The following is a 24,776-nucleotide window of genomic DNA, read 5'->3' as shown; positions in this document are numbered from 1 at the left end:
GGAGCCCTCTGTGGGCAGGGCACCTTCCTCTTCTTTATGGTGTGGATCCCTCAGTACCACCGACAGCCTTCTGCTTCCCAGAGAGCTGCCATAGCAGTGGTCACTTCATTTACGTGGTGCCCTCCCTACAGGGTGAGGACAGCAGCTAGGAAGCCAAAGGCACTCGGAGGTGCAGAGGTAAACGTTCATCATCTGGCCCCGGATATTCAGGTCACACATAGCCTGCCACATAACCACTGCCCAGATGACTTGCACTAAATCAGCACATGACTGCCATTTACTCACAGTTTCAGATATTTCACCAATGTCATTTCACACAGTCCATATGGCTGCCCAAAGCCACTCAATCAGGGTGTGGTCACCTTGTCCTGCCACTAACCACCTGCTCACTTGCAACCACTGAAGGAAGGAGGGGAGTCATGATGAAGGCGAGTCATGATAGAGGCCAGCTTTTCCATCCCAGAGGCAGAACAGGAGATACTATCTACTCCCTCATCCCACAAATGAAGCCTCCAGGTAGGCAGGGGTTCCCCTGGACGCTGGCAGCCCTACTTGCCTAATTCTTGCAACTCAGTTGGGATATAGGCAGTATATGAACTGTGTTGTGTTACCACTCTGGGAGGGGGTCCCTGAGCCCACCCTTGGGGCTCCAATGGCTGTTCATGATCTACCATCTGATGGACCACTGAGCAAGTCCACAACAGAGGTCCCTCTTCCACTGTATCAGACTGAGTGGGGATCTTCAGCCAAGACAACAGACCCAGGCCTTGAAGCCTCACTCCTTGTTGGTGCTCTGTGCTTCCAGCTGCTTCAGTGCCTTCTCTATGTGCTGAAGCATGACCCATCTAACACTGCCCAGGTTTCCAACAGATCCCATCTGAGCAGTACAGCTGCCACTGGGTACCACAGCCCATGTTCTGTCCACATGGCCGACCCAGAATCAGCAGGGACCAAAGGCTCACTCACCTCACGATCCTGCTCACCGCATCAATTGTCAGGTTCTAGCCCAAGCTAAGGCCTGAAGGGAGCCGGTGGGCAGGTGGTGGGTAGCTGGAAAAACACTCAAGGAATCACTCATGGCAGTTTTGACATGGCTTTATTCTTTCTCTGGGTGCGAGCTATATGTACAGCATCAGCAGGATAGTTGTACCTTTTATAGGTCAAGCACAAGCTCATGTGAGTGGTCACCTAATGTGCCTCATGTGGGGTTACATAATGTGTGGAGTTGTGTGCCTGTGCTCCAAACCTGCTGAGTCATGGTGCGCCAGAAGGCCACCTTGGCTTACTCCCGACAAAAGCACAACCATTTCCCTTACACTCTACCGCTAGGCCAAGGAGAGTCTTTCAGGTAGGGCTACATGCCTATAGGGCAGAGCCCTGGATCCATAACCCACAACAATACAGAGAGCAACAGCTCACTACTAGGATCCCAGCTATACTACTTATGACTTTTAGGGCCCAGCATAGGCCAGAGTCCAGGAATGTCCACCATCTCTGCAAGGGGCCATCCGTAAGGCTCTCAACCACCTTAATTTCCCATGAGACTGCTTGCAGAGCTGCTGTTATGTTCTGCCAATTGTCAGGGATAAAGATACAACATTGTGTTCCTAAAAGGATACAGGTGCCTCCTTGGGTAGCAGTTAGTATGTCTAAGGCCATTCAGTTTTGCAGCACCACCTCAGCTTTCTCCTGATTAAAGTGCAGCCATTTTCCTTACACTGTTTTTCCCTTATGGATTGGTATTTTACCAGCTATTACATAATTCTCAATGCCCTTGTATTTGAAAATGTTGATTCACCTCAAAGCCTTGTGGTGGTGATACATGCTCTGGGGTAAATGACTGATGAAGAGCTTTGTTAAAAAGCATCTCTGTACTCAGCATTTTCATTTAAGCAATTTGTCAATATTCACATTCAAAGGTGAAATGGGATGATTTCTGTGAAAGACATGATTTTGTTATTTTTGGTTTGCTTTAATTTGTGTATATATATATTATATATATGATGGATGATATATGTATTATATATATTTTATATATAATGTGTGTGTACATAATATACCCTCTGGTGTGAACTGAAAGTCAAGTAGAAATGTAGCATAAAGAATTTTACCATGCTCAGAGGTTATCAAAAGTCGCCATAAATAGCAAATATAACAATATTTGCCAAATAATATTATAGTTTGAAGTTACATTTGAATGCCAGGTTTGAAGAAGTTGTTTCATATTTCATATTAAGTCACTTTTTAACCTTATCACCATCTTCCTTTATCACGCTACTTCTACTCAAATTGAATACTAAGTGAGAGGAGAACGATGGGGTTGATGTTCAACAACTTTCAAGCTTACATGTAATTTTGGAACAATGAACAGTGACAGAAGAGCCATGTAGATCCCTGGGTTCCCTCCACACTGGCCACTGTGAATGGCATGGCATATCATCACATTACATCCTAAAGCATGCAGTTTGTTCTGTTTGCTATGATTCAAGAACAGATTTCTAACAAAATTTGTAATTTGGAGTAAGATATGCAGATTGCATTGCTAAAATGACCTGCCAACAGTTGTAATCTAATTTTTTTTTTTTTTTTTTTTTTTTTTTTTGAGACAGCATCTCATCTCTCTGTTACCCAGGCTGGAATGCAGTGGCATGATCTCGGCTCACTGTAGCCTCTGCCTCCCTGGTTCAAGAGATTCTCCCATCTCAGCCTCCCAAGTAGTTGGGATTACAGGGATGTGCCACCACGCACAGCTAATTTTTGCATTTTTAGTAGAGACAGGGTTTCACCATGTTGGGCAGGCTGGTCTCAAACTCCTGATCTCAGGTGATCCACCCACCTTGGACTCCGAAAGTTCTGGGAATACAGGCGTGAGCCACCACGCCCAGCCAATAGTCATAATCTTTGTGTGATGTGAGTTGTGAGATAAAGTTAGCATTATAAATTTACAAATATGTTCATCATGGCAACAGTATTTAAAATGTGGTAAATGGTTAAATTTCATAATGACTTACTTTTTTTAAAAGCTAGTTTGTTTTGTAATGACAATTACATCAGAATTTTTGATAATTTAACGAACTGACCCTTGAACAACTCGGGGGTTAGGCCTGCACTTCAAAAATCCGATTCTAGTCTGGGTGCGGTGGCTCATGCCTGTAATCCTAGCACTTTGGGAGGCCAAGGCAGGTGGATCACAAGGTCAGGAGTTCAAGACCAGCCTGGTCAAGATGGTGACACCCTCTCTCTACTAAACACACAAAAATTAGCTGGGTGTGGTGGTAGGCACCTGTAATCCCAGCTACTCGGGAGGCTGAGGCAGAGAATTGCTTGAACCCAGGAGGCAGAGGTTGCAGTGAGCCAAGATTGCGCCACTGTACTCCAGCCTGGGCAACAGGGCAAGACTCAGTCTCAAAAATAAATAAATAAATAAATAAAACAAAAACCCGATTCTAACTTTGACTCCCCACAAACTTAACTACCAACAGCTACTGTTGACCATAAGCCTTACTGATAACATAAATGGTCAATTAACACATATTTTTATGCTATATGCATTACATATGGTATTCTTACAATAAAGTAAGCTCTGGAAAGAAAATGTTTAAAAAACCCAAAGAGATAATATATGTACTATTCATTAAGTGGAAGCAGATGATCATAAAGGTCTTTATCCTCATTGTCTTCGTGTTGAGTAGGCTGCAGAAGGGGAGAGGTTGGTATCACTGTCTCAGATGTGGCAGAGGCAGAAGAAGATCTGCACATAAGTGGACCCTCACAGTTCAAACTCCTGTTGTTCAAGGGTCAACTGTACATTTTCTGTGGAGGTATCCTTTCATACACACATGGTGTTGACCTGAAGTCATTTTGGTTTGTTCATAAAAGGTTATGTTCATTGTGTGCAATTACTTTTTAGGACTTGTGAAACATTTTAAACTACTGCTTGTGAACTGAGCCCTACTAGATGTCATTGAGAAGTTCAGCAATCAATTGCATCAGGATGAGCTTGCACACCCATGGTGAGGGAGAACCAGACAGCTCTTAGTGATGCTCCTGAGGCTAAAAGTAGGCTCACTGCCCAAACTAGGCAAGACTGCCCACCTACCAACAAGTGTTTGATTTATCTAATCTGAGTTATTCACACACATTTTATGACAAAAAGAAAAAATGTTACTTATGCCATGACCATTATGAATATCAGTTCTAGGTCAGAGTGAATAATGAAAAGCTTTTAGATGAATAGAGATGATGTGAATAAGATTCTTTCCAAACTAATGAAATCAGAATTTTGATGAATGGAATAAAATAAATAGCTAAAATATATTGGAGGCTTTAAGATATTACCACTAAGTTTTCTTGATTGTTTTTCTATCCAATTCTAATATTGTGTTTTCAGATTGTAAGGCTGAGACTAATGTGTGCAGAAACTGGTTGGTGAATGGAGATATTTGTTTAAAGTACCATAACTTTATCTAATACAATGTGGTGTGCCGAGTATGGTAAAAAAAGAAGGTGGCAGGGAGTTTTCACAAGTTGGCCACTTCACACTCAAAAGGCAACTACAGATTGGGCACAGAGATTGAGTACCTGCGTGCTGTGGTGGGCGGGCCAGCACGGCCTGCGAGTCAGCTGGGCAGGGTTGGCTTCCTGCCTCTACTTCAACCAACAGACTGGAAGCACAAGTATGGGAGAATTCCAGCATCCCTGCTAGTGAACCTTCTTCATTTACATTCATCCACTGTGGTTCAAGTTTACAGTCTCATTCCCTGTGCTAAGATTCCAGGCATCAGAGATGATGTTGTCCTGAACCACCTTGGTTTTCGGTTAGGTGTACAGATTGTACAGATTGTCATGCTCCATTAATTTGAGTAGAATTTTTCAGATGTGCTTTACTTCAAAATGTCGTCTATATCTACTTCTATTTAATAAACACAAAAAATGAACAATTAGCATGCTAACAAATATGTATATATTATATGGGCTTTCTAAAATAGTGATTTTTTTTTAGGTTGGATGTCTGTTCAGTGTGCATTTTACAAATATATCTTAAGTCTATATCCCTGATACCTAATAACAAATATATGTTCCCATTTAGAAAAAGAAAAGAGATACATATGATACGGAAGATAAAAGTTAGTGCAGAAATCTGAGTGGATTGATAAATACCATTTTCATACATGTGAACAATTTACAAACTGAAAGGGGTTGCAGAACTCTGCTTCTCCCATTTTCTAGCTCTCTCTTTTCTGGATATCCTTTATCTAACTACTACTCTATGTAGATTGGAGAGAATTTTAAAATTGGAGATTGTTTTAACATCCTAGGACAGCTGAGGTAATATTTATTTTCATATCCTCTCTCATGTTCACCAAACCAGCATAAAAGTTGACTACTTATTATTTTTGGAGACAATGTCTCACTCTGTCACCCAGGCTGGAGTAGTGCAATCATAGCTCAGTGCAGTTTCAAATCCCTAGGCTCAAGCAATCCTCCTGCCTCAGCCTCTATTGTAGCTGGGACTACAGGCAAGCAACACTATGTCTGGCTAATTTTTTTCTTTTTTTTGTAGAGACAGGGTCTGTGTTGCCCAGGCTGATCTTTAACTCCTGGCCTCAAGCAATCCTCTTACCTTGGCATCCAAAAGAGTTGGGATTACAGGTGTGAACCACCACACCTGGGTAAAAGTTGATTTAAAATTGCATCTGTAAAATCATAACTAGCAACTTTTAAGACAAAGAAATTAAGAATTCAAAGTCATTAAAATCAATTATTTTAATTGCTGAAATTAACATACATAATTGATGTAGGTGAGAGAGATCACAAGTAGTTGGATGAAATTTATAGTAAATCATCCTATTGCTGGAGACAGTCATGAAGAGCTCCATCCTGTTGATCTGCTGAACTGAAAGGGACTGTTCATTCAGCCTTCAAGGACATGCACATCATAAAGGAGGCCAAGCAAAAATCAAAGCAAACAATAGCTACATGTTTGGAAAAATATACATCGAATTACACAGACAAGAGTTATGACCAGTTGTGTACCTGCTCAAGTGGGAACATTTTAAAATGTGACAGTCATCTACGAATACTGAAATGTGATGGTCAAGTGGTCCATCATCAACACAAATACAAATGGAAATCATTAAACTTTCTTGGGGGCCATTTGAATAACAATGTCAAAGCCTGGGTTTTTCCCAGCGGGATTTTGGTCTTCTTATCTGGATAAGCACGGGCAGAGATGGGCTGGGTAGTGGCCGGTTTCTGGATGCAGCCACACGCTGGCTGGACTTAGCACTGCAGCTCCTCCTCCTTGGTCCGCCGGGAGCCTCCTGCCAAGCTCTGGGCGCTGGCATGGGCCGTGGAGCTGAGGACCTCCTCAAAACTGCCTCCATTAGGGTTCGTCCCGCCTACTTTCGTCTGAAATGAGCAGATCCACAAAAATGCAGTGAGTTGTTACTATCATTTTTGTAATGTCTTTATAAGAATGCCAAAGGCTGGATTCCTTTCAAATTCAGAAATACTTTCTATCTTTAGAGACAAAAGAATGTACAGAAGTTTGTTTCCTTTTGCAGAGTGCTAGAATGTTATTCATACTTGGGTTCTGGGATAGGATTCCAAACTTTAATTTTGTACTATTTTAGCAACCCTCTTTTTATCTCTTCTACATCCAAGATTTTAATTCCTTCAGGAGCATAATCGGATTCATGGACTTGGCACATCTATCCCCACTTACCCAGATAACTGATCTAATCAAAATGGAATTTGATTTTTTATTAATTCCTCCAATTTTACAATGTATAAACATCCTTACATGACATAAACTTAGATTTTTCTACTTGGGAGTTAGCAGGGCAAACTGGATTTCTGACAAATGTCTTTTGAAAAGTCAGAGTGGCTCAATGGAAAATGATTTCTGGTTTCTGCTTTGAAAGTTGAAGATGGATCAAGTCTTAATCACTGGTGATTTCACATCATCTTAGACAACTGCCTTTTGATACGGTTTGGCTGTGTCCTCACCCAAATCTCATCTTGAATTGTAGTTCCCATAGTCCTCATAATCCTACCAGGGAGGAACCTGGTAGGAGGTAATTGAATCATAGGGGCGGTGACCTCCATGCTGTTCTCCTAATAGTGAGTGACTTCTCACAAGATCTGATGATTTTACAAGGGGCTTTCCACCTTTTGTTCTGCACTTCTCCTTCTTGCCACTGTGTGAAGAAGGACATGTTTACTTCCCCTTCTGCCATTATTGTAAGTTTCCTGAGGTCCCCTCAGCCTTGTGGAACTATGAGTCAACTAAATCTCTTTCCTTTATAAATTACCCAGTCTCAGGTATTTCTTCACAGCAGCGTGAAATGGAATTAATACATGCTTACAGTAGGAATATTCTTTACAATGCAGTTATGATGTTTTACAAGGCCTTTTTCTCGTGTATTTGTTATTGACTAAGAATGGAAACCTGAAGGAATTAACTTACAATTTAAAAATATGGTTAAGTATTTTGAAACATTCCTTATTAAAACTGCTGTATATTTGATGATGCAAAATGCTTAGTGCAAGTCCATTAATAGTCACATTTGCCTTCCCTCCCATTGTTTTTCATAATGTAGAAAAACACTTTGAAGAAAAAAAAAAGATATAGAATAGATAATGTTGTTATTGCCAAACTGATGTTGATGTCTCACTGTCACCGAAGTAATCACTCACAGACACCAACAACACTGGGGAGTGTGTCCGTGCTGCCTGGCCCGCCCTTTTAAAAATGTAACCAGGGTTCAAAGGCAGTGCCATCATTACAAAACACACTTTTCTCCAATTGTCACTAAAATCTCTCTCTGCATCTTAAATTTATTTATTATATTGAATTTTTGTACTCTGCTTGGTGTCAGAAAACTCTACTTGTAAAGGGCCAGACAGTAAATACTACAGACTTGGGAACCACATTGTCACTCTCACAGATACTCAAATCAGTTCTTGTAGGAAAAAGCCACAGTCAATACCTAAGTGAATGAGCATGACTTTTCTTTTCTTTTCTTTTCTTTTCTTTTTTCTTTCCTTTCCTTTTCTTTCCTTCCTTCCTTCCTTCCTTCCTTCCTTCCTTCCTTCCTTCCTTTTTCTTTCTTTCTTTCTTTCTTTCTTTCTTTCTTTCTTTCTTTCTTTCTTTCTTTCTTTCTTTCTTTCTTTCTTTCTTTCTTTCTCTCTCTCTCTCTCTCTTTCTTTCCTTTCTTTCTTTCTTTTCCTTCTTTCTTTCTCTTTCTTTCTTTCTTTCTCCTCCCTCCCTCCCTCCCTCTTTCTTTCGTTCATTCATTCGTTTGTTCTTCTTTCGTCCTTTCTTTCTTTCCTTCTCTTTCTTTGGGACGGAGTCTTGCTCCATGGCCCAGGCTGGAGTGCAGTGGTGCAATCTTGGCTTACTGCAACCTCTGCCTCCTGGGTTCAAGCAATTATTTCTGTCTCCGCCTCTTGAGTAGCTGATGTTATAGGCGCCCACCACTATACCCAGGTAATTTTTGTATTTTTAGCAGAGATGGGGTTTCACCATATTGGCCAGGCTGGTCTCAAACTCCTGACCTCTGGTGACCTGCCCACCTTGGCCTCCCAAAGTGCTGGGATTACAGGCAAGAGCCACCAGGCTTGGCCAAGGCTGTATTTCAGTAAGACTAATGTATGGACACTGAAATGTGAATTTATGTAATTTAATTTTCAAATGTCAAAAAATTATTTTTATTTTGATTTTTTTCAACCATTAAAAAATGTAAAGCCATTCTCAGCTTATGTACCATTCAAAAGAAAGGGGTCAGCTTAGTTTGTGGACCTCTGGCAGCGCACTGATTCTGCCTTCCCTCTGTTATCTTAACACTGGGAACTGGTGGGGGAAAGGGATGGTTTCCACTGTGTGATTTTTCACTATGCTTATTTCTTCCCTGAGATAAACAAATAAGATTAATTCCATGTAATCTACTCTATTAATAGTTCCCTCTCTCTTTTTTCTTCCATTCACATTCTCTTTTGCAATAGAAGTAACACACAATATTGAATTCAGTGAATAACAATTACTGATGTTTTCTTCTGTGCTTTGTTTCATTATTCTTCCCTGTTTCTTGATTTCCTCAAAACAGAGTAGTAAAATGAAGAAGGAAGGAACGGCTTTGTAAGAAATCAATTTGGCAAAGAAGGAATGGAATCAAAGACATTCCCAACCACGTAGGTTTAATGACTGCCTACCGCAATACCTTAGGTAAGGACCTCCTTAAGCAAAGATGTGAATGATAAAAATCTCCTGGACCCTTCTCTTCGTAATTGTTTTTCATACAAGTGTTTGTCACTTTGTCCCCAAATTATAATCATTCTTTGCATAGAATTTCATTTGAATTGCCGAGTTGGGCTTCCTAATCTCTCATAATACAAAAAGAAACAAAACATGTAATGTAACTTGGCCCCCCCCTTTTTTTTTAAGGTTTTGGTCCAGGCCGTGTGATGTATTTATCAAAAAATAGGTGCACTAAAAATATGGTCTGCTTGACATGGATGCAAAATGGTTGGAAGAGATGTAGTTACTCATGACTCATTGGGAGATGGTAGAAGATACCAAAAGTGGTTTCACAGAAGTTGGTTCTGCATTTGCTTGTTTGTTTTGGATGAAATAGAAAGCATGCTCAGTGACTATACAGGTGACATCAGCTGAGGTGTCAAGGAATACATTGTAAGGGCATAGGCAGAACTAAATTTTATAGGATTGGAAAAGTGTTTCATGGAAAAACAAACTACAGAGTTGGGTATAAAGAACGAACCATAGATTTGGTACAAGTGCCACATGGTACATGACAGATTGTGTGAGAAGATGGCAGGAGTGGACCTTTACAGTGGAACCTATTTTCTCACAGAACATAAATATGACTATGATTCCTCATCAGCAGTGTCTTCAAAAATCAAATTGAAAACCGGGTATGTGAATGGAAATGCAGCTCATAGACCTGCAAGAAATTCCACTCATCTTTACCGATTCATTCCCTCAGCAGAAAACAGTCTAAGGATCCTTAATTAAAGAACAATATAGACATTTTGGAGATTTAGAACACAAAAGTAAACTGCAAAAAATAAGCTATATAAAAAAAGTATTATACATATCTATTATTTAGTCTAGTGGGAAAAAAAGGACTGAGAAATTTGTAATTATTGAGGAAGTGGGAGGTTCGACACAAAGCATAATTATCAGCTATTCTCCATTGCCTGAGTGGACAGAAAAAGAGGAATTAGACTTTGGCCATGAGATAGGAGGTGTGTGGGATGTGCGTCTTGTTAAACCACAATCAATCATACAAGCATAGAATCACTTTCAGGAGGTCTTCACAAAGGCTGGTATCTGGTGGGCTGGGTTAGTTATGTGCATATCTGAAGGAGGTGGCAGGCTATATCTTCTATCCCAATGAGGTGAGAAAAGTGAGAAGCTGAGCATGTGGATTAAACACTTAAATCCTTTGGGAGCCATGAGCTTACCAGAGTTTCCTAAAAGCAAATGAAAATAGGTTTTTCTTTATTCTTCTTTTGCTTCTTCATAGCTCCTTCTTCTAAAGAAAACCTAAAAAGTACAACTTCTCCTCTGTCAGAACTTGTGTAAAAAGCAATGGAACCTGTCCTCACTGGGTCATCTAAGGCTGAAAACCAAATGTTTAGAAACTGACTCCTGGGATTTTTTGAGCCTTTCATTTTTATCTTCTAGCAAGCGAAATGTTCATACATTGGATGCTCCTCTCTTTAAAAAAAATTTTCCTACCCATGGGGCAGTTTAACAGCTCCCACTTGTTCCTGTACGCTCAATAAGGGATGATGTTGGCATGCAGAGCGGTGAAACTGCAACTGGAAACTTCTGGTGAATGAAACTGATGAAAGCATGGTAATGCTGAGTAATAATTTCATTCCTGGGCCTTAAACACCTAATTATGCGTCTAATAAAGTAGAAGTAGACTATGTGAAAGACCCTGCCCTAAGAAAAAGACTCTCCAGGTCAAAATCCACAAGAGCACCTGGAACCGCGAGTAAGGAATAACTTACAACCTCACATACACTTATCAGGCAGCACACATGATAGCAGCGTGGAGACACAGGATTCAGAGGCAGCTGAATAATCAGCATGGGATATGAAGGTTTTTGATCTGGTTAAAGATCACATATATTCTTAATTTTCCCAGTTATGGTAAAATACGGAAATGGATTGTATATGAAATAGAGATAATGATAGCAAGATGTAATTAAGTCATTAAGTGATACCTTTAAAAAATAATCTTAGTAGTTTTAATGATTTTTCTTGTTTTAAAAATTCAGTTTTAAAACTAGACTGGTTTCATTTTACTCTTTTTATTCAAACTTACCTATGCTGACACAATAATTCCAGTGAATTTTAAAAACACTTACCCTGTAATAGGCACATTTTCAATTTACATGCAGGGATGAAATGCATTATTGTGTTATTATAAAATGCATTTTGTGACTCAGTTTAATTTTCCCTCTATGATAGCCATACTGTGCTGTGCTCTGTACCTGAATTTATAAACAAGTCTAGGTAGCTGATGTAGTGGATACATAGTCCTGAGTTTGTTTTTGCTGTTCCATGTCCAAACCAGAGAAGCTATGTGCTGTTATTGAACTTTCACTCACACTCTAAATTCAGAATTCATATAGCCTTTATTCTATCCAGTCATCTCTCACATATCTACTTTTGGAGGGATAGCATTAAGAGATTAAGTGGTAAACACATACCCCAATTCACTTTAATGAGCAATTCACCCCTGAATGGTTTATACAAACAACTCTAAGGATACAGTAACACTGTTCAATAGTGGTTTTATTCATAGGTTTATATGTGAAGGAAAAGGTCTGACTTGATGCAAGCCTGCCTTCTTGGCCCTGCCTCAACTTTAACCACAGCAATGGCTAAGCTGTCCTGAGTCAATGGACCCACTCACACAGAATTCACTTCATCTGTACCTTGAGGCTTGTGACAGTTGTCTCAACCCTCTCCTCAAATGATTTGAAAGTAGGAGAATTCCTAAAATAACAAAAAGAGAGAGGTCAGCTCCAAAGGCCTAGCTGTCTTAGCAACCATGCTGTTTGGTTTTCTGCTCATATTTGTAAACATGGCCTCTGCAACAGAGCTACCTGTCAGCTTGCCATGTACACCAACTACGTTTAAAATGTATGTCACTTCTGTTAGGTTAGGTTCAGAAACCATAAACTGACATGGAGTTTTTCTAGGTAAAATGATCAGATACTCAACTATACAGTAAATAATATGGTATTTGGCAATGACACAACTGTAATAATTCCATGGTACACTGTAAATCATCTCCAATGAGCCAGTGGAGCAATAGGTACCTTAAGTTTTCATTTAGCATTTATTGTCTCTATCACAACACTCCTCTTCCTGACTCAGGATTTTTAGTAAGCAATGGAAAATCCATATGAAGAATGTCATGTTTGAGTTTTGCCACTTGGCAGTATTTAAAGTTATTTATTTCAGCAAATGTGAGACAATTCAGAAATAGTGCAAGGAAAAAAATGTTCATATATTTTTTCTTTTCCATGCCTTAGAAAAATAATCATTTTGACAATTTACATGAAGTGGTGTTTTGGAAAGTTAATGCTTTCATTATTTTAAGACGAAACATACCTATTACCTACCTAACGCCCAATCAGAATGGTGTTATTAGCACGCGTTATTTTTCCTACCAAATAGGATATACCTATTTGTTCTCTTACCAAACAGAACCTTTGCAGCCTAATGGCTTTTTTTTTTTTTCTTTCTTTCTTTATTATTATTATTATTTTTTGATACAGAGTCTTGCTTTGTTGCCCAGGCTGGAGTGCAGTGGTGTGATCTTGACTCACTGCAACCTCTGCCTCCAGGGTTCAAACGATTCTCCTGCTTCACCCTCCTGGGTAGCTGGGACTACAGGTCCCCACCACCACATCCAGCTATTTTTTTTTTTTGAATTTTTAGTAGAGACGGGGTTTCACCGTGTTGGCCGGGCTGGTCTCGAAGTCTGACCTCAGGTAGTCCACCTGCCTCGGCCTCCAAATGTGCTGGGATTACAGGTGTGAGCCACCATGCCTGGCCCCAATGGCATTTTATTTGTGACTCATTCATTGTGTTAAATAATCTATACATCATTTTGTTGCTTTAAGCTGAAAAACTTCATTTGGTGCTTCCTGGTGTTCTATATTGGATTTGGCCCCATAATATAATTTAATGATATCACTACCATTAAAAATATCACCAACTCCTATTAAGAAACAGGAACTGAACTCAGTGTATTTAAATCTTGTATCCACGTCAGCTTTTAGCAGCAACAACTGCCATCATTTTCAGATCAAATAATTTCACTAAATGTTGAATTAATAAGGCATTTGTTATTCTCTCTTGAGTGCAAAAAAAAAAAAGTAAAATAAGAGGAATGGCCTAGAAAAACTTTATAAAGGAGAACGGCTATAGAATATAGGTTTTATTGTATGGTGCAGAATGAAGTATCACTCTTATACCACTAGAAGGTAATGAACATAGATGTTCATGAGTGAATTTGGGAATTGTCTCCTGAGTCTTTGGTGCTCCACAGGGTCAGAAATGTACTTGCATTCAGGCTGCACAGATTAACAATGGTGAGTTCAGAGGGTCCTGACATGGCATCACATTTTGTGTATGACTCAAACACGAGTCAAATTCCTATGAGTGATCCTCCATAATCCTGTTCCATGATGAAATATTAGTAAAATTATACTTGCACGACTCAAAAAGTATATAGTTATTGGCACTTCATTTCCATTGCAGATTTTACTTGGCCAAGCCTGCACACATGACTGCCTGTCATCCATCAGTTACACAGGCCCACAGTGAGGAAATGGTTCATGGGTGTATGTTAGACAGGCAAAATAATTTTTTTTCAAGTTAGTTTCAGGCAAGCTCATGCAGATTGCGTTTGACCCATAAGCCACTACCAGATGAATTCCTGGTCCACAGGGGAAAACCATGTTAATTTTTCCAAGTCGTCTTCTGACACCCAGATTCAAAATTTGACAGGTAAAGGGGAACAGAGCTTTAGGTTCCACTACCCACCTTGGGTATTCTTATGCTAGGGAGAGCAAGCCATTCAAAGATGAACTAAGCAATCTTGAATCTGTACTCTCTGTTTACCACCAAATACAGAGAACTAAATACTGTGGTTAAATTTCCAAATCAACCAATTAACCACATAACCCCAGTGCAGAAGAGCCTTCCTTCATAAAATATAATAGAACAGACATTCATCTAATTAAATTATACTAGGATACATGCTGGAGAACAGGGAGAAACTCTTTAATCAGATTTAATCAGATGTACAACTTTAATCAGATTTGATCAGATGTACAAACTTTTAGCGCTGCAAATGACCCTAGGAAGAATTTGGTTTCATGACAGTTAAAAAACAGAGGAAAAGATTATATATATAAAGAATCTGGCTTCAGCGGTCTCAAACTTTTGAAAGTAACTGAACTCCTTCTATAATGCACTCAAACCACAACATTAATATAAAGCAGGTAGAAGAGGCATAGGTCTGACTGAAGTGGGGGAAGATCCCAAAGGCTTCATCTCTAGGCAGCCTTAGGGCTCAGTGGGTGGAGGGGCACCTTTGGCAAGCAGCTGATCTGGTTATAGCCTCTTATTCTAAACATGATGAAGCTGATACCGTTGAGGTGATTTTCCCATGAGTGCAAAGTTAATCCTTGGCAGAGCTGGGCTAGAGCCTGCATTTTCTGATTTTCAATTTAACACTCATTCCTGCCTTGCTGTTAGTTTAATTTTATCTGACTGCATCACTATGCCATGCAAACTTGAAGTGAGGAATGTCTTTCTCACCAGTTTTTATCTGGTCAGTAATTATACTGGCATTTTATTGTTTAACAAACATCTCACCTTAATATCTACCTTAAAAAATCCTAATGATATCCTTTCTAGAACTTTAGCCTTCTTAGTCTTCAATCCTTTCATTTAAACTTTCCCCCAGGCTGGCATTTAATTCTGCTGCAATGAGAAACCCAAGGTTACCTTTGCAAGATTGCTTGGCATGTTCAGACACTGTGCTAAGTGCTTTATGGAGGTTCCTTTGTTTATGCCTCACAAACATCATATGAAGTAGGTCTTATTTCTTGTAATATATGGATAAAAGAATTGAGGTTAGGTCACTTGTCTTGAGTCACACAGGAAAAGCTAGATTTAAGCCAGGATGTCTGGTCAAAAGCCCAAGCTACACAATTCTTCTACAGAATTGTCAACCTTTTCTTCTGAAGACCATGAGCAATTTCCTTTCGCATAAAGCAGGGAACCCCATAAGTAAATATAAATAAAGTAACACCTTAAACACATTCCATATTAATATTACATAAAAGATTTTACACACATTACCTCATAGCAGGCATACTTATGGAATGGCGAATGGAGTAGCTTCAGAGCAAAAGCAGATTAAAGGGGAAAAAAGAAAAAAGAAGAGAGCATACATAAGTACAAGAAAAACTCCCTATTTGTAGTTCTAAAACAGCAATTCCAAATATCTGAAATATTCCCTGCCCATCCAACCAAGATGATATTTGTTTTTGTTGGGTATAATAGGCATAGTCAGCTTTCAAGGGTATAAATGAAAAGTAGATGGTGGATCCACAGTTGCATATTATTTTACTTTCTGCAGCCTCCTTTTGCCAGGAAATTTGAGAATGTCTGGTTTCTCCCAGGTCAGCCCAGTAGCCCATGGGCATCTTCTCCAGGCCCAGCCTAGGTCTCTACTCCCTTCTGCTCAGGAAGACAGTAAGGAGCAAAAGGCAGTACCCAGGAAATAGAGCCAGGCAGGTAGAAGCTATTCATTCTATGGTAGAGAAACTGGCCAAAGGAAAGCAAGAAGTTAACATAAGACTTTCAAGGAAGCACATGCGAGGCAAACACAGTTCTCATAGGCCAATGTGAGGGCAGGGACTTCTGCATCCATTCTGGTTTGATTGTCAGGATGATTGATTTGTACCAGATGATTGTCAAGAACATCTGGTGCAAATACAAACATTCCTGAGAATTTTAAGAGATTTAGACTTCTCATCCTATTAATCCTAGTAGCTGATTCATCTTCCCTCTGGTTGATTGCCTGTTACTTTCTATTGAGTTCCACTCAGAAATCAGGCTGGGTAGGGGGAGGAGTACAATGGGTCCATTTTCCTGGCCTAGTGCTGGATCCCACCTCACACTTTTCAACAGCACCCCTGCTTTCTCTTCTCTCAAGAAGCTAATAGTTCAGGGACCAAATCTGTCACCCTTCACTGATAATATCCACTGAGGGCATTAGTATGGGTAGCACTTTGCTAGAACACAGAAAGAAAAGGACAAAGAAATTCATGGGATACTTACGGTCTTACCCTAGACACTCGATTTAGAAACTATTAGGCCGATATTGCCTCAGAAATTACACTTAAAAAGCATCACTGAAAGAGCCTAATCTGCATTACCAATTGGTGTATCTCTGTAAACATAGACCACTTTCTTAGAAAAAAATTAAAAAAAATAAAAGTGTATAATAAGATTCCAGCTAAAAGAAGGCTTAATTCGGGGACTTGGGACTAACAATTGCAAACTTCTTAACATATGCGCTTTTCCAGTAGCCTTTCTTCCCTTCAACTTCAGAAGGCACAGAAAGTTGAAGGTGAAACATCAACACAAATTACAGGTACAAGAAATTCACAGAAATATGACAATCTACAGAAAATCTGTTTTTGTTTCTCAACTTTACTTTCTAGAAGCTTTAGAAAACATACATAACTTTCAATCTCCACGTTGTTTTTTCTTCTTCTTTTAATTCTATGGACCTCTGTCAACACCAGAAGAAATGGTGTAGAGAAAGAGACTCCTGAGAGATTGTTCAGCTAGTGAGATGGTGTCAATGATTCAGAAATGAGATACAGACGTACTTCAATAAGTTCAAATGTATTAAGTGCCCTATAAACTATCTTCCTGGTCATGGACACTCTCTGGAAAATAGAGTGTAGTTTTGTTGGTTCAGGCACAGGGTGAAAGAAACAGGGAGCCCTGGGAAGCAAGGAGGCAGCAAGGCAGTGGGCAGAGCCCCACATGCAGCCCCGTGGCGCTTACCCGATGGAGTGAGACCTGCAGCCAGGAAGCACAGGAGAGAAGAGCAGGAGCAGAGTTAGCAAATAGTAGGCGGGGAAACACCGCACTGCCCTTGGTGGTCCCCTTCCAAGGGCCCCAGGGCAGAGACGGGGTAGCTTCATTTACCGCTCTTGATTACACTTTTTAATGTCTCTGACAAATCATTTTACCAACTCAGGTTTTGCTTCTAACTGTTATTCCTATAAGTATATAACATTGATTGCACTGTAATAAAATGACATGCCTTCCCCAAACATTTTGTCCCCACTGGATCACAGTTTGAACAAATTAATTGAGAAGATCCCAGAAGATGCCAATGCTATTAGAAAAATGATTCCAACCACTTGGATTTCTTCAGAGTACTTTCCTAAGTGTGACCTCATTTTAACTTTACAGGAAATATTTGGTTAAGTGGGTATTAACAATGTTACTTTATGGATGGAGAAAGGGAGTGGAAAATTCCATGACAATCAGGTTAAAATGAGAATCTTACTTAGCTCAGAAAAATACAACTAATTTTTACAAAACATACAAATTAAATCCTAACATAATGCTTTTTTTTCCCCAGCTATTAAAAGGTCCAAATTCTAGGTTTTACAAAATCTGTAAATATTAATTTGTAGTAATTTTAAAGAAAAACTGAGAGGTGCTGTTTTTCTTCCAAGGTATCTGAATTTTGCTGGTGATGTTTTTGAATAAATTCAGAAATTTGTTATCAGAATGCACAAAAATGTTATAACATAACTAATAAAAATGTAGACTAATAGGACACTTTTAAACAAAAAGAAGTTTAAAATAAAAGGTCTGTGACCAAATTTTAACATATCCCCCATATTTACAAATTGTCACATTAGTTTTTGAACAAAAAATCAAAGCTTACTAATTTTTCTCATTTAAGGGCTTTTATTAAATTAAGCTTAAACACTTTTAAAATGACTTTTATGTATATTACTTGTTTTGGCATAATTTAAAAGTAAAAATCTTTGTAAAACTTGTTGCTTTCACAGAGAGTTATTCTCATTTATATACAAGTGTTAGATATAGTTTGAGAGAAATATACACATAAAATATTATGAAAATAAAGCTCTGAAATTTTCAAACTCTTCAAAATATTTCAGGATTGCATTTGATTATCTAGCAACAGAGACTATATTTTCCAATATTTTTAGCCACAGTGTATAATGAACATTTTGTATCCTTTACATAGGGTAATAACAAATGGAAAGTTTGGAAGTCCTGGAAAATAGGCCATCCACTATACTATACAAAGCCACATTGAAACAGGAGGAAAGGCAGTCAATACAGCCTTGACATTATACCCAATTAGTGTTTGAATATGAATGTCAACATATTGCATATGCTTCATTCTTCACGATTGAGAAAAACAATTTATGAAATACAGTGGGCTCCTGTTAATGTCCTCTCCCTAATTTTTACCATCTTGTAACCAAGCAGGTCATTTAAAGATAAAAAACTGCTATTTTTTTGAGTGCATAATACATGTCAGTGTTTCTTCTGCTACTTTTGTAATAGTCCAATGACATTGTTATTCTTATCTCCATTTTATTAGTGAGAACCCACGTACAGGTGAACTAAGTTATGTCTGTCTTCCTCATAAATTGACCCTCTGAGGTCAGATTATTCGGAAGCTTGTTATAAATGCAGATTCCTAGACTCCACCCCAGACTTACTGAGCACAACCTCTGAGAGGTGCAACCTAAGAATACGTATTTTAAGCAAGCTTCAGAGGTGTTTGTAAGGTCTCCTAAAGATGCAGAGGCACTATTCTAGTTAGCAGTATCATGCTGGAGTTCCCAGGGTTCAAGGGAAAGATTTCAACACAGTATGAAGAGAATCAGTTTTATAAACATGAGAAAATATGTTTTCTTGGGTATAACAGGAGAGTTATATATATATACACAGAGTGTTTCCTATTTTAAAGGATTATTTAATTTTGTTTAGATAAATGTTATAATGCCATTAAAATTATTACAAATTTTATCTGTAATAAAATTAGGGGTAATGAATAATCCAGAAGGTTTACCTGTTTATCACACCTGCTTCTGAAGAATTTCAATTACTTTCTATTATTGTGGCATTAGTAAAAATGAAGATAAAACAATGTACTCAGATTCATGCACATGTCCTTGTGAATGCCTAATTGTTAAAATAGTGAATGAATATTGTGGACAGTCCAGCAATTTTTGAAGTGAATAAAATTTAATAATATAATTTATAAGGATATATCTATAAATGTAAAGATAGAAAGATATTTGCCTCTGTGTCAAAGCTTTTCCTTCTTTTTTTTTTTTTTTGAGACAGAGTCTCAACATTTTTATCCATTAAAATAAAAAAAAATACATATGCTGAGATGACCAGCTAATCGCTAGTGCTCCCTTCAAACGGAAAGCCAAGGGCTTAGCACTGTTCCCATGGTATTTTCCCACAGTACCTCATGTCTCCGAACTTCTTGCTGATGGCTGTTCCAACATTGCTGAAAGCTGCAGTTGCCTTCTGCCCTGCGTGACTCAGGGTTTCATGTGTTTTCTTGTAGCTAGAAGTAAAACAGAACAACATGGTTTTTATATCATGATCTCCCATAAACAATTCATCTTCCTTCTCACTCCTTACTTTGAAAACGTTCTTTCCTCAATAGATTTAGGAAGAAGATCCACAGAACCAACTGTTTCCATTCATTGTCTGGGGATGACGGGTTGGCGGCTGTTCATCAGAAGGAAAGTCAGACCATTAAATCTGAATTTAGGAAGTATATACAGATACAAATACAAATACACATCTGAATGTGCAGATCTTTCATGACAAATAACGGAACTGCCCAGAGAGCAGAATGTTGTTCTTGAAGTGTATTAGTTCTAAAACAGACACTTGTCAATGAAAGCTCTAGGCACCAAAGGTGACACAGAAATTAGAGAATGCAGGTTTAGGTTTTGAAGGGACATCTAAGCTTATACTGTTAATTTGGGTAAAAGAAAACCCAGAAAAAGGCAAACTACAGCTAGTTATTTAGGTTACTTTTCTAGTATTTATAGCTGGGAATAATAAAAGCACATCATCTGAAGATGATATAGTGACTTTTTTCCAAAACAGTTTTAGGAATATAGTGCTGTGAATATTTGTTGATAAGCTTATGTCACACTAGACTTGACTACTTGAGGGCAAGGAAGCCATTCATCTTTGTGTCCCTAGTCTCTGACAAAGGGATAAAGGAGAAGCTCAATAAAAAGTAGATGAACGAGTGGGTGATATCAAAAGGGACAACCTTTTGTGACTCTAAACTGGGAGCAGTGGCACTAGGAAAAGAAAGAGGTATGATGGATTACAGGGATCAAATGGATAGATTCAACAGGAGATGGTAAGTGACAAATTAGAGCAAGACAAAAGATTGTCCTGAGGATGTGAGCATCATGACAAGAAGGACAATGGTGCTACCTATAGGGCTGAGAAATTTGAAATTTCTGAGTTGGTTATTAAAGTGGGAAATAAAAGGTACATAACTTGAGGAATAATAGTACATCAGCAAAATTTTTATACACATTAAAAAAATAAACTCAAATCTTAAAATGCATATGCTGTCTTCTTCTGATTTATGCTGCTCCCAGGTAAGTTCTTCCAAAACCCTGTTACACTTGCATGCATATGGTACCTGTAAGAAAACATTATACCCTATGAAATCAGCTGTGTAGGAACTGCCCTTTTCCCTCCACCCCCTTCCATCTCCCACAAGTCATCCAGTCCTAAGTATGATCTCAGGCTCTAGTGAATGTTTTAAAATATGTGCCTTGGTCTTCCCTAGGACAGAAATAACTTTATAAATGTGGTATTCTTTTTGTCAGCAGGATGGAATCTGTCTATAATATTGTTAGCATTATATGTTATTTATTAACACAATGCCTGTTTTTTTAGGAAGTATGAAAGACATACATTAACTAGATCATAAAACCAAATGTTCATTTACTAAACAGACATTTCCTATCAAAAATGAAAAGACCGAGGGGAATAAGGTCAAAGAAGAATCTGGTGACTAGGGTGTAATTTGTGTCTCTGGAGGGGACTGTGTGAGGAGAACAAGGAATGTGGATGCCAGATGGCACTGGGTCAAACAGCAAATGAGACAAGATGAAAGAAATGAACAGCTTTGAGGAAGTTTGCTTAATTTATTTTTTTTCTGTGAAGGTCCAAAAAATATCAGCTGATTCAAATTAAATTTCATTTTTACATGTTGCTACATGATTTTGGGTTTTAATTTTGGAAAAACATTTTTTGACTACATGAAACCATGGAATTTCAGGCAGTTTGTACATGAAATCAAATATCATCATCAAGGAGACAAGAGGAAGATGGCAGATAGGAGGCAGATAGGCTAACGTGCATCTTGCACTTGCTCAGACAGAACAATGTGTGGAGACTCACATCATGAACTTTTGCTCCAAGAAGCACCACAGGAACTTAACAGGAACACCAAAAGAATTCACAGATCCTTTGAAAGGAGTGGCACACTGCTGCAAATTCTGAGAGACAGGTGAAAAACTGAGTTCCTACAGTGTGAGAGGAGAAAACCTGCCTCTGAACCCACATCTCCACTAGGGAATCTGAAAATCCAGATCACAGGAGAAGGATTTAACCTAACTTAGAGCTGGCACGGATTTAGGTATCTGGGTGAAATATAGCAGTAGCAGCAATGGGAAAAGCCTTATAGGCACTCCAGTCTCTCTAGCTTGAGCCCAGGGAATATATATAACCGTATCTCACAGAGCGCCTCAAGGAAGGCAGCCAGTGGAATTAAGGAGGGGTCATGGGGGGAAAGAAGTTTCCAACTGAATTTTATAATAATTTCCACTGGGCATGAACTTTCTTAAGCAGAATCTGGGGGGTGACTGGAAACTGCTGCAGATAAGAGTGCAGGAGCTACCAACACTGTGGGCAGACAGGGAAGGGTGCGGCCTGAAAGCTGTGCTTGCTTTCTCAGCAGGGAAGCCTATGGCCTGGGGCAGGTCTGAGTTCAGTGTGCGCAGACAGACGGCCTGGATGGAAACTCACTGCAGGAGTGAGACTGGCCTCGCCAACTGCGTGGGTGCTGGTGAGGCCTTTTGCTACCAGGTATCTGCCACTTCCCTGATGAACTATATGACACAGCAGAGGCAGCCATAATCCCCTTTGGAACGTAACCTCATTGGCCTGAGAACCACACCTCCCAACCCCCAACAGTGGCTGCAGCAAGCCCCACCCAAGGAGAGTCTGACCCGCTCAAGGAGAGTCTATCCCTGCCCCCACTTGATGGTATTTCTCTACCTGTCCTGGTAGCAGAACACAGAAGACATAAACTCTTGAGAGCTTTATGGACTCACCTATCTCCTGAGAAACCAGAATATCTCTCTTGGACACTTTAGGGCAAGCTTAAATCCTACTGTTACTGCTGCAGCTGGTGCCTTCTTGAAAACACCACCTCCTGGCTGGAGGCGGACCAACTCAGGCCATTACTGCAACTCGTGACAGAATAACCCTGATCCCAGGAAGAAGAAAAGAACAGCTAATACTGCTGCCTGTAACATCCTGGCTAAGCAGAGGTCCTGAGTCTGTCCACATGACAACTTCACTGCTAGCATAACCAGCATCTGAGAAAGCCGGCACATTAAACCTATCTACAACCAAGGATTCTCACAGAGTCTACTTCACTCCCTTGCCACCTCCACCAGAGCAAGTACTGGTATCCACAGCTGGGAGACCTGAAGACTGGTCATATCACAGGACTCTTTGCAGACATTTGCCAGCACCAGCCTGGAGCCTGGTAGTCCTGCTGGGCAGTTAGACTAAGAAGAGAAATAACAATCACTGCAGCCCAGCTCTCAGGATGTCCCATTTCTAAGGGAAGGGGGTGAGCACTACATCAGAGGATCACCCTATGGAACAAAAGAATGTGAACAACAGGCCTTGAGTTCCAGATCTTTCCACTGGTGGGAAGTTTCTCATAGCATAGACACAATTGCAGTGCTGGGCACAGTAGGGAAAGTCTGCACCTCTACCCCAAATGGCAGGCAGCCTCTGTGATTGTAGGGACTTGAAGAAGGGGTCCTTGTTACCCCCGGCACTCTACTGTAGACACAGCTGGACTTCCCCCAGAGGAATGGAGGCACCTATAGACAGCCTTTCTGGAAGAATCCAGGGTGAGTGCAACCCCACAGGAGGAACACACCCCAGATTCAGGCCTGCATGAGAGGCAAAGTCACAATTCCTCCCTACTTGGAACATCAACATTTCCATAGATGAAAAGAGGCGCCTGTCTGATCTGAATAGCCAGAACACTGGGACAGGAATGAGGCTATGAGGTGAGTAGCTTTCCTGCTGACCTGGTAGGAGAGCTGAGGTAGCTCCCACTCTTCACCCTGATAAAACCTCAGCACATCTAATTGAGAGCTCCTCTAGGCACCTTCATCAAGGCTGGGTATTACCCATCAGGTATTACACCTACCCACCTGCCTTAGCCACAACCAGTGCCTAACCAGGGATACCTCTCTTAGTAGCCTAAAGCCTGAATCATCAACTCAGTAAATAAAACAGTGGGAAAAAAGTTAAATAAATAAATGAAGGGTACACCATGAGAGAACGAGATAAGCTTCAAGAGATACCTGCCATTCCAACTCCATAAGAGGCAGTGAACTTGCCCACACACCAAGAATGTAATGACTACAAACAGCATAAGGGAAAGCTAGCTCACAAAAAAACTTTCTGTAACTAAGGATCTCATACAGAGTCTTCACCCCTACAAGCACCAAGAATTAAATTAGGCTAAAATAAACATTAAAGTCTAATCCTTAAGTGGGAAAAAATAAATTTAAGTTTAAAAAAATTCAAGCAAAAATAAATTCAAGAACAATTTTAAGAAATAGCCTATCCAAATGAGAAGAAACCAGAAAAGTAATTCTAGTAATATAACAAACCAGGGTTCTATAACACCCATGAAAGGTCACACTAGCTCCCAAGGAATAGATCCAAACCAAGAAGAAATCTCTGAATTGCCAGATAAAGAATTCAGAAGGCTGATTACTGTGCTACTCAAGGACATACCAGAGAAAGGTAAGTTGGCTGAAAACTAATTTAAAGAAACATAAAAAAAAATACAGGACATCAATAAAAAAATTTTTCATAAGGAAAAAACAATCATAACTTCTGGAAATGAAAGATTTGCTTAGGGAAATAAAAAATGCAGTGGAAAGTTTCAACAATAGACTAGAACAAGTAGAAAAAAGAACTTTAGAGGTCAAAGACAAGGTTTTCAAATTAACACAATCCAACAAAGACAAAGAAAACAAAAATGAACAAAGCCTCCAAGAAATTTGGGATTATGTTAAATGGCCAAATCTAAGAATAATTGCTGTTTCTGAGGAAGAAGAACAATTTTAGTTTGGAAAATGTATTTGAAGAAATAATTGGGGAAAACTTCCCTGGCCTTGCTAGAGATCTAGACAACCAAATACAAGAAGCTCAAAGAACTCCTGTGAAATTATTCACAAAAAGATCATCACCCAGGCACACAGTCATCAGGTTATCTAAAAATCAAGACCTCCTACCTTAGGGCCTCTGCTCTAGCTGTTCA

General features: G+C 39.4%; 1 protein-coding gene across 4 annotated transcripts in view; it reads right to left on the bottom strand.

Annotated features, from left to right (window-relative positions):
• Positions 1–5,751: 5,751 nt before the first annotated feature.
• The window catches only part of TPD52L1 (TPD52 like 1), a 111,749-nt gene continuing 92,724 nt past the window's right edge, over positions 5,752–24,776 (bottom strand). Inside the window, exons 4-7 of one of the 4 annotated variants that reach the window (XM_008007162.3) lie at positions 19,617–19,718; positions 15,425–15,463; positions 11,977–12,037; positions 5,752–6,411 (exon numbers count right to left, since the gene is read on the bottom strand). In XM_008007162.3, the coding sequence (XP_008005353.2) occupies positions 6,283–6,411; positions 11,977–12,037; positions 15,425–15,463; positions 19,617–19,718 (331 nt within the window). In that variant the 3' untranslated portion in view covers positions 5,752–6,282. The remainder of the gene's footprint in view (positions 6,412–11,976; positions 12,038–15,424; positions 15,464–19,616; positions 19,719–24,776) is intronic. The other 3 variants (XM_008007165.3, XM_008007167.3, XM_008007168.3) reach the window with 3 other exon arrangements.

This window comes from Chlorocebus sabaeus, chromosome 13 (genome assembly GCF_047675955.1).
Source record: "Chlorocebus sabaeus isolate Y175 chromosome 13, mChlSab1.0.hap1, whole genome shotgun sequence".
In the NCBI taxonomy this organism is placed as follows: Eukaryota; Metazoa; Chordata; class Mammalia; order Primates; family Cercopithecidae; genus Chlorocebus; species Chlorocebus sabaeus.
Note: the sequence above shows the minus strand (reverse complement) of the source record. Positions and strands in the feature narration are given on the sequence as shown.